At 40.9% G+C, this 16,717-nt stretch overlaps 1 protein-coding gene across 1 annotated transcript; it reads right to left on the reverse strand.

Moving 5' to 3' along the window:
• Positions 1 to 1,680: 1,680 nt before the first annotated feature.
• hap1 (huntingtin associated protein 1) lies at positions 1,681 to 12,428 on the reverse strand (the record flags this gene model as incomplete). The annotated part of the gene is made up of 15 exons (XM_046858450.1): positions 1,681 to 2,065; positions 2,721 to 2,823; positions 3,183 to 3,377; positions 3,539 to 3,849; positions 4,419 to 4,634; positions 4,722 to 4,933; positions 5,026 to 5,100; positions 5,285 to 5,415; positions 5,525 to 5,603; positions 6,139 to 6,247; positions 6,377 to 6,474; positions 6,577 to 6,693; positions 7,055 to 7,131; positions 11,833 to 12,027; positions 12,203 to 12,428. Coding segments are annotated over 15 exons (2,529 nt in total), but the record flags the coding sequence as incomplete, so codon positions are not given.
• Between the last annotated feature and the right edge of the window lie 4,289 nt (positions 12,429 to 16,717).

Genomic DNA, 16,717 nt, shown 5'->3' on the forward strand with positions numbered 1-16,717 from the left:
ACAAACGCAATCTAAATTCTGATTTGTCGAAGCTATCGAATAAAATCTCAGCTATTAGTTGGATGATTGGATGCGTGTAATATAAAATCTATCTACCTATATTACATAGTGCCAAAGGTAATTATTTTAGACAGATGATAAAAGTTCTTACAGTATGCAGCTGTAATAATAGAGGAGTTCAGTTACGTCTACAGAAAACCTGCAGAATTTGTAGCTGGATATCTTATTTGGCCCGTGGGGCAAAAAAAAAGCATGTTAATGCAAGGCACAATGAATATTAATTATCAAGATGGTATTGGTGATCAGTCAAAACGTCTCCTAATGGAGATCATTCCAGAGAAACGCTGAAAAATAAAAAATCTGTCAGTTTCCACAGTGACACGTTTCAGCCGTTTATCTTTCCTACAAACCAAAAGTTGCTTAACTGTGGGAGATCGAGAATGCAGTCTATACAAATAATATATGGAACGAGTGATGGGAACATTTTATGCGACTGCAAACAAAGACGTCTGATACAATTGTGTGCCTCCAATTTTGTGTTACACGTTTTTTTTTTAGGAAGAATCACAAATGGCTGGAAAAGTCAAATACTATACTTTTATCCATATGGTGGAGAAAATCCTTTCAGAAATAATATACATAATATATAGTATATTTTACATATATTATGTATATATTATAGTATATAGTATATTATATAGATAATATAGAGGACGTATAGAAATTGCATGTGAAGGTGTAAAGTTTTGTTTAGCCAGCTTTAGCTTTAGCGTTAGCGCTACATATTAATCATGGAGGCCACATTACATGATGTTAAGGTGCGATTACAATCATCAGGTTTGTTTTCACAAGAGATAATACTAAAAGTACTGAAAAGGTTCATTATAATGAAAACCTACTGATGTGAATGTATTTGGAGGTATTACAAGCATGCATGTGCAAATATTTGGATATGCTAAACAGCCAGTGATCACCATGTGTGTGTGTGTGTGTGTGTGTGTGTGTGTGTGTGTGTGTGTGTACAATTCCAAGTATCTAAAAATACAATAGAACAGGTTCGACTGCGACTATTGCGTGTGTGTATAAAGCTTGTGGATGTTCACAACTAAAAGCCCCAGTGCATTCTGGGACATTTTAAATAGGTTCTAATACGACTAAGTGTTTCTGAACAATATGCTCAGGTCATCTCGTATTTCTAATAGTAGAAATGTGCACATTGTCAAAAAAAAAAAACAACAATTAATAGGATACTCCTTGAACAGTCACTATTTGTTCGGTACACCGACGATTCCGAGGTCTCTGGCCTTTAAATATATAAATAATATATATAGATTTATCTTGTGTACCGTATTTCGAGACAAACAGGATGAAGGTGACAATAAAAGGTAATAATAAAACTAGGACTAGTTCTTACAGTACATTCTAATAAGAGGACGGTCCGTCCCTTTCGGTAAGGTTTCAGAACACGTACGAGAACATTGAAAGCCCGTTCACACGCCTCATACTGTAAAAATATCTTTCCCAAATCGAAAACCAGGCCACCATATTGTTAACAGAACATCCCATTCATTCATAAGTGTATGGCTTTCAGATGTTCAGTGATAAATACGATACAGTTTGGATCTTCTGCGTACAAAACGGATGACAGTGAATATAAAACAGTAGCTCTAGTGAAAGTGATCAGTGTTTCGCTGAAGGAGCATCGTGTGAATCTCCTTCCTTCATCCCTGAGTCTTTGAGTCCTCTGGCTACAACTTTATGAAGACCAAGACTCTGAAGCTTGTCGACCAGGTTGAAGCTAAAAATGTTCCTCCTAGGCGGTTTTGCTCCTCGGCTGGATCCGACATCTGTTTCTTTATCGTTTAAAGTGCTGACAGAAGGTCTGAGGACGGGAGAGACGTCGAGCTTAGACGAAGCGGAGATACCTCGCTCCTGAAGCAGCCGAATAAGACCTAATGTGGGCGTCGTGTTCATGGAAGGTCGATGAAAGGAACCATGCTGGTGATCAGGGAAGTTCCGTACATGCTGATTGCATCCAGTGGTGGACAGGTTATCAGGCTGAAAGCTTTGAAAACACAAATGAATGGCATCAAAATGCTACAGGGAACATGCTTAACTACTAGATTAGGATTTCTCCAGGTCAAACTCTGCGAACAGAAAAGCTGGTTAGCTCAAAACAAAGCACAGTGAAACGCAGAAGTCCATTCTGAAGGTTTCAACCATGCTTAAACATTGAGCAGAGCCTTTAAGAAAGCCATGCAGAGAAACGGAGATCTCTGTCTGCACGGAAAAGCGGCCAGTTAAAAGCTGAGAAATTGCTAATATTGAGGATGATAATAAATGTAGTGCATTAGAGATTAGAGATAGAGTTTGGATGCCGTTTTACATTTAGGTCTCACTTTATGGCTCGAGGAGACATTAGACCTGGAGGAAGAGCTTTGACCAACGCTTCCTGCGACTGAAAGAAAATATTTACATATTCGCATATGTACATTTCATTTATCATAATTTTCTCATAACATTATGAATACACATTTTAAACAGAAAATGAAACCAGAAATAGGAATGATGGAGAAACTATGGAGCAGCGGAATCTCTATAAAAGATTATTAGTTAGTATATCAACTTTAGATAAATCATCTAATGGACTCATTCCATGACGATGCTTGAGAATCTTCAGAAACTAAAGAATAAAGCATGGAAATGAAAGGGTTTCTTACCTAGTGGATAAGGAAGACAACAAAACAGAGGGATGGAGGATCTGAGAGTTGGTGATGGTGTGGGTGGGGCAGGTGTGGGGGAAGTTGAATCCAGATGAAGCGACTGAGACAGACACATGAGAACATTTACAGTGCTAAACCACATGTCTGGTTAATGATATGAACTTCACAGCACAAAATTAAAAACAATGCAGACTCCTGTATTTTTATGCCATAATGTATAAATAGATTTCTGTTTTTGAATCGGTTTATATACTTCATTCTAAGAGGCATAGTGTCCTGTAGTGATGGGAAAATCGGATCATTTTAATGACTCGGTTCTTTGAATCCGAGAGAACCGAGTCACATTAAAGACTCATTCAAAATGAACGAATTGTTCACCAGCGTCCTAAGAACTTTCAGCCCACCATCGCCCTCTAGTGGAATTTCAAAATCACTGAGGTTTGAAAAAGAAATCCTTACCACCAGGGATGTGTATGGGGTTTGGGAGTTTGGACCAGTTCGGCTCATCCTCCTCAATATCATTGAGACTATAAACATGCTGAATGTCTACATCCAGCTCTCTGAAGTCTTTGGTGAGGATTCCTGGTCGTGGATGAAAAATGCCGCCGAGGTTGGGTTTAGCCAGCTGCTGCCAGTGGTGCAGGGTGACTGAACCTACACATACGCAGAGATGATAATGATCCCAATTGGTACAATTCAATCATATGATATCAAGTGGCAATTTTTGGAAAGTGTGTGTGTGTGTGTGTGTGTGTGTGTGTGTGTGTGTGTGTGTGTGTGTGTGTGTGTGTGTGTGTGTGTGTGTGTTTACTCACCCTCCAGAGGTTTGACTATTTGCAGGCGTTCAGGGAGGTAAGATCGGGAGCTGGATGAAGCAGATGAATGCTGGGAGCTGCCTGAATAGTTGGTTCCAGTGGATTCCAAGCTGTCATTGGGAGTGAGGAAACCACTAGAGGCTCCTGCACTGCTGCTACCTAGTGCCCTAAGCTTCCTCTCGCGTTCAACCTCAAAGAATGTACAATCGGAAGAATGGTTCTCCTGGCGTGCAGACAGGGAACGCAGCGCTTCCTCTAGATCTTGACCACCCGGCATGCCCGGCTGCCCCAGACGCTTCGATTCTACGAGGCTGTAGAAATGAACACCAAGGATTCAACTGCAGGCCTACTGTATATCAGTGGTTCGCAAACATTTTTCTGCCGTACCCCACAGATCTTCAAGCCCCACTTGTCCTCCATCACCCCAAAAAATAGTAATAGAATACTTCAAGTTTAAAAATGTCTAATTGATTAAAATATCAAGTTATAAATCAATAACATGAAATAGCATCAAGTACAAAAATAGAGTTTATAAACTTTGAGTTTTTAATAAAGAAACTTGTAAATATATATAAATATATAAAAACAACTAAATTATATAAATCATGTCGTTCATTGCGTCCCACCTGTCATGTCTTTATTCCCCACTAGAGGGCCACACCCCACACTTTGAGAACTACTGCATAATATGAAGCATAGATGATAAAATATGATCTCAAATCCAGAAATACAGGAAAATCAGGAAAAACATCCATAAGCTTTCATTGTTTTCATACACACATCTTATTACTTGGTTAGTGGAACTAAAGTGTTCAGTGAATCCACCTCAGCCCCATCTAATGCACTTTTCAGGAGAAAAACAAGGAGTCTTCTTTCTTACCTCTGCTCCTGTAATGGTGTTACAGAGTGAGATTTCTCCTCATGGTTGATGCTGACAGAGTCCGAGCCATAGAAACTAGTGCGTGGTGTGCTGGTTCGACTGGACCCTAAGGAGGCGGGGCTAGAGCTGGGGACCTGCGGGGATTGGCCCCGAGAGCGCAGTCGTGCAACTTGATTGGCCACTTTTACTGTCTCAAACACACGCCATGGATGAGTCCTATTACAAAGTCAGATGATAAGTGAATACAGACAGTAAGATGTTTATGCTTTTATAAAGTGTAGAGGTTCTAATTATTCTGCACACTTGTATTCTGAAGAAGCAGGACTGTCCAAGCCTTTGCGGAAGGTTCCCTCAATTTCTGCAGCGAGCGAGTCCATGGGAAAGACGGCGGCCAGCGAGCTGTAGCGCTGCACCGTGCTGTTTGGTAGACTCTTATTGCGCAGGTTCTTGATGTCCTCTCGGGCTTCCTGGAGCATGTCTTCACACTCAGAGTACCTCTCGTGGAGGTCCTTCAGCTACACAAGGAAAGAGTGGAGTCAGGCCTAATCACAGCATCGTTTTTACACCATGTGAAATTCTGCAGAAGTGACAAATGAGCCGGACTCACCTCAGTTCGTAGCTTTGACTGGCTTTCCCGTGAGGTGTTTAGATGCTGAGTGAGCTCCTCGTTCTCTCTGATGAGCTGCATTTAATCATTATACTATTAACACAATTTACAAAATGATCGCAGTTTCAGTATTCAGGTGTCAGTGATTCGCCTCTAGATAATGACAGCGGACCGGAACCTGGAAAAACTATCAGTATGAATTTATGCGATTAATCTATCGATCTCTAATCAGGTGTGTATACAGCGTTGCCTCTCTCACCACTTTACAGCGTTGCTGCAGATCGACCATCTGACCGAGCAGAGAGCTAATCTCCTCCTGCTGCCGGAGCGAGTCCTCCACTTTACGAGCCAGCTCCTCAGACAGAGCCACCGCGTGCTTATTCGCTGATGCTACACGCCGCAAAAAAGAACAAACAAGAACGGTCCAAGGATACGTTCATTCTACTGAATTCTACATTATAGATAAGGATCCCTTGGAGGGAAAATGCGGTTTACTTACAGAGCTCTTCGACACACACCATCATCAGCTGCTGCTCCTGCTCTTCATAGCTGCTGGTCTCTGACGTCAACTCGTTGGCCTGTAAACAGTGAGAAACATTATGTATTAAGCATTCGAGCTTACGGTTATTCCGAATTAAGGGCTGTCTATTAAGGATGCATTCACCTGCTTCTAGAAAAAGACATCATTCAGAGATAGAAAGAGTATTATAACACGTAAATAGTCCAGGAATAGTTTGCTATTTATTATGATATATTTATATTTGGACAAAACACTTCGATCTGAACCCCAGAACATGAATACTTCTGCCTCCTTTCATACTGGACCATCAAAAGGGTTTAGGGGTTTGTGTGAAAGAAAGAATAAAAGAAAGAATAAAAGGATATTAATTTGGTAAATAACAATAATATTGTTTTGGGGATTTTTGGGGGAATGAGGTTATGCACGTAGCCTATATAAGCCTAAACAACACATTATTATTATTATTATTATTATTATTATTATTATTATTATTTTGGCCACAATTGTTTGTGAAAACAGATAAACGCTCTTAATGTTAATAATGTTATAGTGTATAATTATTAATTCAAGCTGAGCTGTAGCACTTAACTAACCGTAGTACGCAGTTTGAAATTCTCTTCCTCCAGACTCTTGAGTTTCGTTTGCAGGAAATCATAATGGACGTAGTTGCTGAGAGAAGAACTCGACTCGTTTCGCCTGATCCTGACACAACATACACCGTATCAACAACACACAATCATGATTGATCAATAGAGGCACGGCATCACGTCTGAAACAACCGTGTGTGTGTGTGTGTGTGTGTGTGTGTGTGTGTGTGTGTGTTGTACTCACGGCAGGTGCAATATTGCAGCTGCTTCGATCTCCTCAGTGCCGGTGTACAGCTGCAGGAGATCATCTCTCATAGAGAGCTCGTGACGTAGCTGAGCGATCTACAGCGTTACACAGATTCGTTAATTATCACTTACAATTTACTTGCCATTCATGCTAGTTTGTGAAAACGCATGCACAAGTCTCCACAGGTACACACTCACCTCTTCTTTTGCGGCTTCCAGCTGTTCGTCCAGCAGCTCGTTCCGTTGCTTTAAGGTCTTGTTCTGTTTCAGCAGCGACTGGCCGATTCGAGCTGCCAGCTCTAGATCACGCTCTTTCTGTAGAAACGTTCAGCCAGTTTGTTTGCAAAAGGAGGAGTAAACAATAGGTAGGTTATGAAATGAACCAACAACAGCGCCATCATATAATATCCTAAATACAGATGTTACGATAGTTTGACTTGAGATTTTTCATCATTTTAAATGAATTTTTAATTGAAAAGGTTTTACAAATATTTATATTTCTGTTGTTTTGTTGGTTGACAGAGTTCAATTGTCTCGGTGCTGGAGTGAGTATTTTTCTGTCTTTTTTGGCCTTAAAGGCCAAGTTTTAGCTCTTGGCTTTTTATCGGCGTCACTGGACACTGAAATGGACCTTTTCATTGGCAACCTGCTCTTGTAATGAGTTCTCGTCTCTTACCTCTTCCAGAAGATGTGTGACAGCCTCGATGTCATGGTACGTCTTTGTAACCTGGCCAACCCTCTCCGAGCAGAGTACTGTCGAGGCAGGCAGAAAACAAAACCATATCTTAAGGTTATAAGTCCTAATTATGGCATTTTCTATATACACTGAAAGTTTGTGGACACCTCATCATAGTCCCCATATGCTGTTATAATAAACTCCATTCTTCTGAGAAGATGTTCCAATAGCTTTGTGTAGATTTTGTTAGTAAAGTCAAGTAATGATGTAGGTGACGTGAGGAGACCTGGGGTGCAGTCAGTGTTCACATTCATCCCAAAGGTGTTCAGTAGTTCAATAGCAGGAGATCTTCCACTCCACTTCCAAAAAAAGATGATAATGGAGCTGGATTTGTGCACAGAGGTATTGTCATGCTGGAACAGGTTTGGGTCTCCTAGTTCAATTGAACCCAACTGAACTTTGTGCTAACTGTCCCAATACTTTTGGCTAAATATATAGTACAGTATATTTAGAGCAGGAGTAACAGATGAGCTCAATCCAACTCTGAGCTTCTTAGCGTGATCCTCTTTGCCAATTAAGTTCCCATTACGTCTTTCGTGAGACAAATATATCTGTGCTGCAAGTTCACCAGGAGTCAACAGACAGACCATGAATGAAGATGACGGAGATGATTTGAAAAAACAGTCCATGTCCCAAACACACACACAATGTGTTTGGTATTCTATAACACTAACAGTTGTTCCACAGATCGATCTATTGATTGTAAATTTCATTTTCAATTTGTAAAAGTTTCTGGCGCTACAGAAGGGTGACGCTGTTTGATTGACTTGAATAAGTCAGAATTGCGAGAAGAAAATTCGAAATTGCAAGAAAAAAAAAATCATAATTGCAAGGAGAAAAGTGGGAATCACGAGAAATAATGTCAGAGGTGCGAGAAATAAAGTCGGAATCGCAAGAAATAAAGTTGCAAACTGGAGAAATGTTGTCGTCTGTACTATTTCAACTTATTATATATACATACGACTGAGTGACATTGCAGTAATACAGTAGGTGATGATCAATGCTCATTACAGAGTGATTTTACTTTCTCTCTTTTCACACCGAAAAGAATTCCAGAGACTCAAATGTGAACAAAATACAGCCGAATATAAGCGAGTAATTAAAAAAACTGCCGCTGTATTCGCCTTTCTTTATCGAACGAGTTCAGGGGTGTGGTTTATATACACTCCAGCACCTTTTATAAATGCTTAATGGAGGTTATTAACATTTTACAGCAATTCGCTCTATACATCGTGAATCGTATGCAGTGTATGAAATACATCTTGAATTGATACCTTAATCGGGATAGTGTTATAGCAGATTAACGGGGGAAACCTGAAATGTAGGGAACTATAAGAGTTACAAGAACATTGTGTGTAAGCAATACAACACTGAATGCATCCTTTTTTATTTTATTCTCACTAAAGTCATGATCCATTACTGCAAAGATTCTCAGTTCTCAAAAAAAAAAAAAACAGGTCACTGAGCATATGACCTTCACACATGACCTACACAGGAGATCAAAATAATCCAAACAGTACACAGGTTGTGATGAATGATTAACACACACAAAAAAGTGTCATGAAGTCATTTAAAATCGTTCTTCGTTTAACTCCAAGTTATTGGAATTTGGTGCACTTGTGTGATTCGAGTTCAGCCTGTGACGTTGCTCGCATGAGATTATGTAAATCCGGTCACACGTCTGGCTTCTAATCTATCATGTGGAAACGCACACTGTTTAAACTTACATGCAGGCCAGTGAACGTGTTTCCTGAAGGTTAAACAAATGACATTTGGTCATTGAAAAAAAAAGAGTGTTTGATATGAACCTGACCGCGTTCGTACGAAGACGTTGAGGTTACTTATAAAAACACGTCTAGACTCCTTTAAAACATCCACAAAAGGGAGTGAGCACATTTTGTAGATGGGACATAAATACTTGCCAGTACACAGAAATACAAACTAACCCTAGTCACTGTACAAAGATACACACTAATACTAGCAAATACACGAATACACAAAAACACTAATACCCACAGATACACACAAACATACACACAATACATACTAGTACTAGCCAGTACACACAAATACTAACTACAATACAAGAATACACAAACACTACAATACACACTATAATAGTAGCCACTATACAATAATACACATTGATACTAACCAATACACACAAATACACACTAGTCAGTAGAGAACCAGTGTGTATCAGTCAGTGTGTATACTTAGTTGCGAACACATGTACTAATTTTCCAGTGTGATAAAAACGTACGAATTTTGCGACACAATCTGCACAAACACAAAAAACACACACAAGGTCATCCCATCAACACCTTCATTTCTCCTCCCTGTTCGAGAACGTTTTTCTCATCCGTGTGATTGGTACCCCAAATTCTGTCGTTACCTTTCACCAGCGCTTGGTGAAGAACATCTCTCTGCTCGCGGTCTTCCTCATCCTCCTCATCCTGACTGCTCTCTCGCTCGCTCTCCTCAGTACCCGAGCTGATCCAAACCTCCATGCTTCACCGCTCCTCTTTCACAATGTGGAATTTTAGGATCCGAATTGACTTCTGGGACAGTCCGGTTTAATACCTAGAGTCTGTAGTGCTGGTCTCGAGCACGCACAGGCTGCGTAATGACCTTCGTGATAAATCCTGAGAGCTCCAGCCACAGTGTTTCCTCACACTTAATGTACCTGGCTGCTTTAAGCCATGCAGGGAGATAAGACAAGGAGGTGAAGGAAAAGTTCAAACGAGTGTGACTAGCGGAAAAAGAAGGAGAGGGAAGCTATTTATCACAAGCCACTGAATTAATAATCGATTAAGACAGAAATAGAGATTGTTGAGAGCTGGATTGGTGGAGTCATGTCTTTTTTTTTATTATTTATATCAAAATTTCAGCGTATGAACCCCCCAATCCTAATGGTACGCTCCATTCTAGCACATCTATTATCCATATTGAGATGCAATGCTGTCGCAGAAGACCGGACCCATGTGTGTTTGTGTGCGTGTGATTTTATTTCATGATGATATCAGGTTTCAGCTGTCCTCAATTTTCTAAAGTGCATACCGACAATAATTTCTCACCTCTTTATCATGTCGTCCCGAAAACTTCAATACAAATCAGACAATCACAGACCTTTCCTGTTTCACTGCACCACAGAGCCGGGTCGTACCCTAAACCTGCCACCTGACATCAAATATGAACCTCTCACCATATGAATTTTTCTGCTTCACACAGGTCAAGTTTTAAACTGTAGAAAATGGGCAGGGCTTAGAATGCAGATATCTCACTAATTTCTAATGTAAGTTATTAAAAAACACTTTCCTGCTTAAATGTGCATTTGTTATTATCTTTAATATTTTTATTTATACTCCAACCCCAAAACTTAGTACTGACCAGGAGATAAAAAATCGTCCAGGATTGTTTCAAGTACATTATCTTTATACATCAGCAGCAGTTTCAATGCTGGATTGTGATTGGTTGAAAGTGCAGGTGTGGGTTCAGAGCATTGAACGCACAGGTAGTTGTAATCAGCGTTATAAATGTATTAGAGTAGTGGTTTGGGAATGGTGGCAGGTCAGGGGTTCCAGTCCTGGTACTGCCAAGCTGCCACGCTTGGACCCTAAATCCTATGTGCTACAGGGGGACCCCAGCGTTCTAGAAATTACTGGGATATACAAAGAAAAGAATTTCACTGTGCTGTAAAGTACATGTGACAAGTAAACGCTCTTCTTCTTCAAATGAATGCGCTGCTTATAAACACCGGGAACCATAACAACATCCAGTTCCAGTTCCATCCACATCTATTGTACACATTTCCTAATGACCTCACTGAGATCCAACAAGAAGTTTTGCATGTGGTGGAACTTATACCCCAATCATGTATAACATTATGACTTTATAACTTTTTGAGCGGTGAAGTGAAGAACACTGATGATCTCTTCATCATGGCACCTGTTAGTGGCTGGATTTATTTATCAGCAAGTGAACATTTTGTCCTCAAAGTTGATGTCAGAAGCAGGAAAAATGGGGGAGTTTGACAAATTGTGACGTCTAGACGACTGGGTCAGAGCATCTCCAAACCTGAAGCTCTTGTAGGCTGTTCCTGGTCTGCAGTGGTCAGTATCTATCAAAAGTGGTCCAAGGAAGGAACAGTGGTGAACTGGTGACAAGATGCACGTGGGGAGCAAAGGCTGGTCCGTGTAGCTCAAACTGCTGAAGAAGTTAATGGTGGTAATGCTCGATGAGTCACAACTGTTTTGGCAGCAAAAGGGAGACCAACACAATACTAAGCAGGTGGTCATAATGTTATACCTGATGTGGTGTATATGATGAATACGAGGATTTTTATAAACAGTTCGAGGCACAAGATGAATTTGAAGAATTGGTTAAATGAGAATGGAATGAGAAATGACACCAGGTGTTAACTCCAACAGCTTCATTATTATACAGACACACAGTCTCTCTCTCTCTTTCTCTCTCTCTCTTTCTCTCTGTCTTGCTCTAATAACTCTCTGTTAAAATATTTATTCAAAATAAATGTAATCTTATCACATATGGGAAACGCCCAGATCAGCGTCTCTCACCTGCTCAGTAGAACTGAGGCTACAGCCAGCCAAAGGCCAGTCCTCCGTCTGCAGCAGTAACAACAGTAAGAGGAATGCAGACAGTCACCTGACCCACTTTGACCTCTGATTGAAGGAAAGAGGAAAGTGCAAACTTACAAAAGTATTTGAAGGTTTCGTCGATTTGCTCGTAGGTGAGTCCCAGAGCGGCCTCTGGTGGCAGCAGTGGTGTGTGCAGCCAGTCATCGTGATCGTACCCAAACACATGGTCTGCCCTCAGAGTGTACCGGGGCAACTCCTCTGCCAATAAACTCACTATCTCCACCTCAGGCAAATCCACACCTGAACACACGTCTGCGTGTCACACACAAAAGACAACATAAATAAACAGGCGTTCCTTCTCCTAACCGAGTATATTTATCAGTGAGATATTTTTATGCTGCAACTATCATTGCGCTTATTTCACCAGAATTGTCTAAAAAGATAACCTAACGTGACGTCTACACCGATAGCCGTATACGACTCCTACCTGTGAGAGTGGACACGTCTTTGTGTGTTTTAACCTGGACAGGGCCATGCCTCAGATTCCCAGGAGAGAGGTGGAGGTCCGGGGTGAGGGGGCCACATCCCTCCTCCTGCTCCCCGTTCAGGGTGAAGTCGGCCCGCGGCTCCAGCAGGGCCTGAGGGGGACGAGACGGAGGAGAGGAACACAGGATGGGGACTGAGGATGTCTGAACAGGCCACTGGAGTTCAGGTTACTGAAGGGGTGTTGAATGCTGGTGCTGCCCTCTAGTGGCTAATACACTCAGTTGAGAAGGAGGAGGAAGAAAATCTGACCTCATTTGACCTGAAAGTAAAAAAAAATTGCATCAAGTTCTTTAAATTCTCAATGATTTATCAAAATAACCCTTTGAGTCATTTTTTTAATAATCTCTCTGTAACACTATTAACATTGAAAGAAAACTGTCCGAGTGCCGATATAAAACAGTGGGGCTTTTGTACAACCCTGTATCACTTTCGCTAAAAGCAGGCCAGCCTTCGCTGTGGCATTGATCTGTAATGGGATAGGTGGAGAAGAATAAGCCCTGGAGCTCAGCATTCATCTCAGTATGCGCATGAATTATGAAAGTTTTCAGCTCATATATCAAAGCATCATGATGTGAATAATGCATGTAACACCACGTGATGTTAAAGTCCTTTCATCAAAACAACAACAAACTTCCCTTGTCACGTTGTTTAATCCATAATACACCAAACGTACCAAAGTTTTTCTATGTGCATCTTCCCCAAATTGTTGCATAAAGTTGTAGGTACACATTTGTCTGGGATGTCTGAATGGAAGATCTCCTTCTATAGTGCTCTCTCGCACATCTTTGGGATGAACCTGAACGCTGACCCCCAGGCCTTCCTCACCTCACCTTCATCAATGCCTGACTTTTCTAACGACCTTGTGACTGAATGAATCGCACACAAATCTCTACAAAATCCAGAACATCTTCCTAGAAGACTTTAGGATATTATGACAGCAAATGTGCAACTAGATTTTCTAAAAGTGATGATTCGACATTCTGTGATGAGGATAAGGATGGGTTTCCTTTCGAGTCTGGTTCCTCTCAAGGTTTCGTACTAATGCCAGAGAGTTCCTCAGGGAGTTTTTCTTAGCCCTGTGACACCATTGGTTCATTCTTCAGGGACAGACTAACAATTATAAGGAAAAAACTTGTTCATTGTTTTATAAGCGCTGTATCACTGTGAAGCTGCTTTGAGACAAGTTTGAGAACGTGTATTTTACTTGATAACAGTTATAATAAAAATATCTGCAGAAGAACCACATCTGGGCGAAAAATTCAGGTGTCCGAATGAACCATTTGTGAATGATTGTCGATAAGTCTTGCTCTATAACAATATAATTATATACATGGAATATAAAAGTGTGAAAAGTATGATGTGAAAGCCATAATTGTCATTAGATTCCAGTGTGTACTACACTGTAATTACGGCGTCTTATTTTCTGCAGTGCATGAACTCGCTTTTAACTTCGGTCACATGAGGAGCAAAGTTGAAGGGTTGGATATCTCAAGGCCAGCGTGTTCCCACTCAGAGGCTGCGTACGTGTGTGCTGTCACACAGGCTATAGCTCAAAAGTGGCGGTGGTGGAGAGAAAGAGGAGACGGGGTGGGCAGGTAGACAATGTGAGAGAGAGAGAGAGGGAGAGAGTGCAAAAAAGAAGAAAGTAACAGAACAGCAGGACTTGAGATGATTTAAAGCAGGCTGTCCAAACCATTCTGAAAGGAGTACTTTCACCAGAGAGTTAAAGTGTGTATGTGTGTGTGTGTGTGTGTGTGTGTGTGTGTGTGGGATGGGGGTGGACCTGAACGTTCAAGTATATCTCATGCTGGATCGTTTGGAAGGCATACACACTCCAAAGCGTCACCTAGGAGACCAAAGGACTCTGAACCGACTTTACGAGCCGCAGGCGCTAATCTCAACCCGAGAGGAAAAAAAAAAGTGTGGTGACATTTTTTTTTTTTTTGGACGTGTAACGCCAGGTCACATCTAATTTACAAAAGTATTGGGACACCCTTGTTTTTTTCACCCGTATTGATGTTTTCCAAACTGTTGCACAAAGTTGGAGGCGCACAATTTTGTTTCGGTAGCACCTTTCACTTGAGCTAGGAGAGAGGAGGTAATGCACAAAGCCAGCTCCATAAAAGATATGGGTTGGAGTGGAAGTTCTTCGGCTGTAGAGCTCCTGCTATACACTGACTGAACCCCAGCAGAACTTAGCTTTAGTACACACATTCTTGTAGCTGAACGAGCACCAAATCTCTACAACATCTAGTGGAAAATCCCAGAAAAGTGGAGCTTATTATAACAGAAAATGTGAAATGGGATGTTCAAAAAAGAAGAGCATATCAATCTAATGGTCAGGTGTCCACATACTTTTGTTCATATGGTGAATGCAATGTACTAAAGAAAAACTCTGTTCATGAGAGTGACTTTACGTGTGCAGCTTTGAAACGGCCAAGGATGTTTGTCCTCTTGTTCTCATTTTTGCTTCCTGTGTTTCCTCTCATTGTCCAGGAACAAATGTTCAGGTGGGTTGCCTATGCTCAGAGAGTGTGTGTGTGTGTGTGTGTGAATGTGTTTTTGAATGCTTTCTACAATACACTGCCTTCCTGTCTAGAGTAAAATATCCCACTTTGCACTCAGAGCTCCTGTAATCAGCTTAGGGTCTTACCCTGATCATATGATAGTCATTTGGCAGCAAATTTAGTTTTTTTGCAAGACCTTCACAACGCTCATTTTAACAATTAAAACCTTCTGCAGGCTTGGAAAACTCTTCACGTTTCATAATTGTACCAAGTGTGGCCTTCACAAATAAAATATATCCTAATAGAAGATATCTCACTATGTCAATTTTCTCTATAACGCACCTCCTCCATGAACTACGCTGTAAAAAAGGAATTTCTTAATAGTTGAAAATCTTCTGATTTCTGTTTCATACAATGCAAAATTTACTGAAGGTCTACGGATTCAATGCTCTTCTCCATCTTTCTCTCCATCCCTCTGCCTCCATAGTTATCCAGCTTTTGTTCCAGCATCTAGGTCTGCTTTCATCCTCAGCGTAATTGACCTACAGCGCGTTCACTGATCACGAATATACAAGCAATTAGCGACATTAAAGCGCTTCATTGTTCCAGGCTTTTGAATACCGATCACGTGTTCGGCCTTTTGGGTCCGTTTGCCAACAGATACAGGATCTGTAATAAGGAAGGCTGTAGATAATGCTCGATTTTCCTTCTTGGAAGCATCTTTTTGTGTCGCCTGGAAATCCTGGATCGCTTGCACAACGCTGTAAAGGTGTGGCGTGATTATAGGCAGGAACTCTGCAGGAACTCTGTTCTGTTTGTATTATCCAAGGAGTTCTGATAAATGGTGCTGCGGTGAAACCAAAACTAAATCGTTCTGACAGTGTTTTGAATGCTTTTAATGCTCAGTGGGTGAATCTTCCTTATCAAACGTAGGTCTATCTTGTTGCGTCTTTATTCTCTGTTCCAGTTTAGAAAAAAAGCCTCCACCTATCGCTTATCACATATCACGTATTCAGTGGTGTTGGCAATAAAACACTGCCTACATGCTCTCCTGCATGCTCGCTCTCGCTCAGGCGCTCTGGCAATGTATGCCAAAGGGTTACAAGGACAAACAACTGAACAAAGAGCCTAAACGCACGCACACACACACACACACACACACACACACACACACACACAGAGGATATGTAATGTATCCTATTTCAACTGAATGGATTGACTTTTTAAAAATATTGTTCTACAAAGTCTTTCAAAACGGTCACCATCTTATTAAAGTCTTAAGAAGAACCACATTGTTTCACCTTGTGAAAGTATCCTGGAGTCATACGGACAAGCTGGACAAAAGTTTGTGGAACGTGCTTTTTGGACATCCCATTCCACATTTAGTCTCCATTTGCTCTTACAACAAGCTCCACTAGATGTTCCACAAGATTTTGTGGAGATTTGTGGAGATTCATTCATCCACAAGGTTGTTAGTGAAGTAACGCTGCAGATGATGTAGGTGAGGTGAGGAGGCCTGGGATGCAATCAGCATTCATATTTATCCCAGTAGGGTTGCTACAGCAGGAGATCTTCCACATCTTCCAACCCATGTAAAGCATATTTTCATGGAGCTAGCTTTGTGCACAGGGGTATTGTCTCCTGTTCAAGCGAAGGGAAAATGTCATGCTGCTCCATCCAATGGCGTCCTACACGATTGTGTGCCTCCAAATTTGTGCATCAGTTTGGAGGAGGAACCGCATACGGCTGGAAAGTTGATTTCTGGTTTTATTTGAACAATTTCTATTAAAATTACAGCGACCACTATGCACTTTGCATTATTATTATTATTATTTTATTTATTTATTCCAATGTGAATTAACACCTATTAACTAATAATTTTAATTTAAAAAGGGTACAATCATTTCGACATTTTCCAGACTGACTAATAATGTATCTGTGTTCAGGTT

This window comes from Silurus meridionalis, chromosome 9 (genome assembly GCF_014805685.1).
Source record: "Silurus meridionalis isolate SWU-2019-XX chromosome 9, ASM1480568v1, whole genome shotgun sequence".
NCBI lineage: Eukaryota > Metazoa > Chordata > Actinopteri > Siluriformes > Siluridae > Silurus > Silurus meridionalis.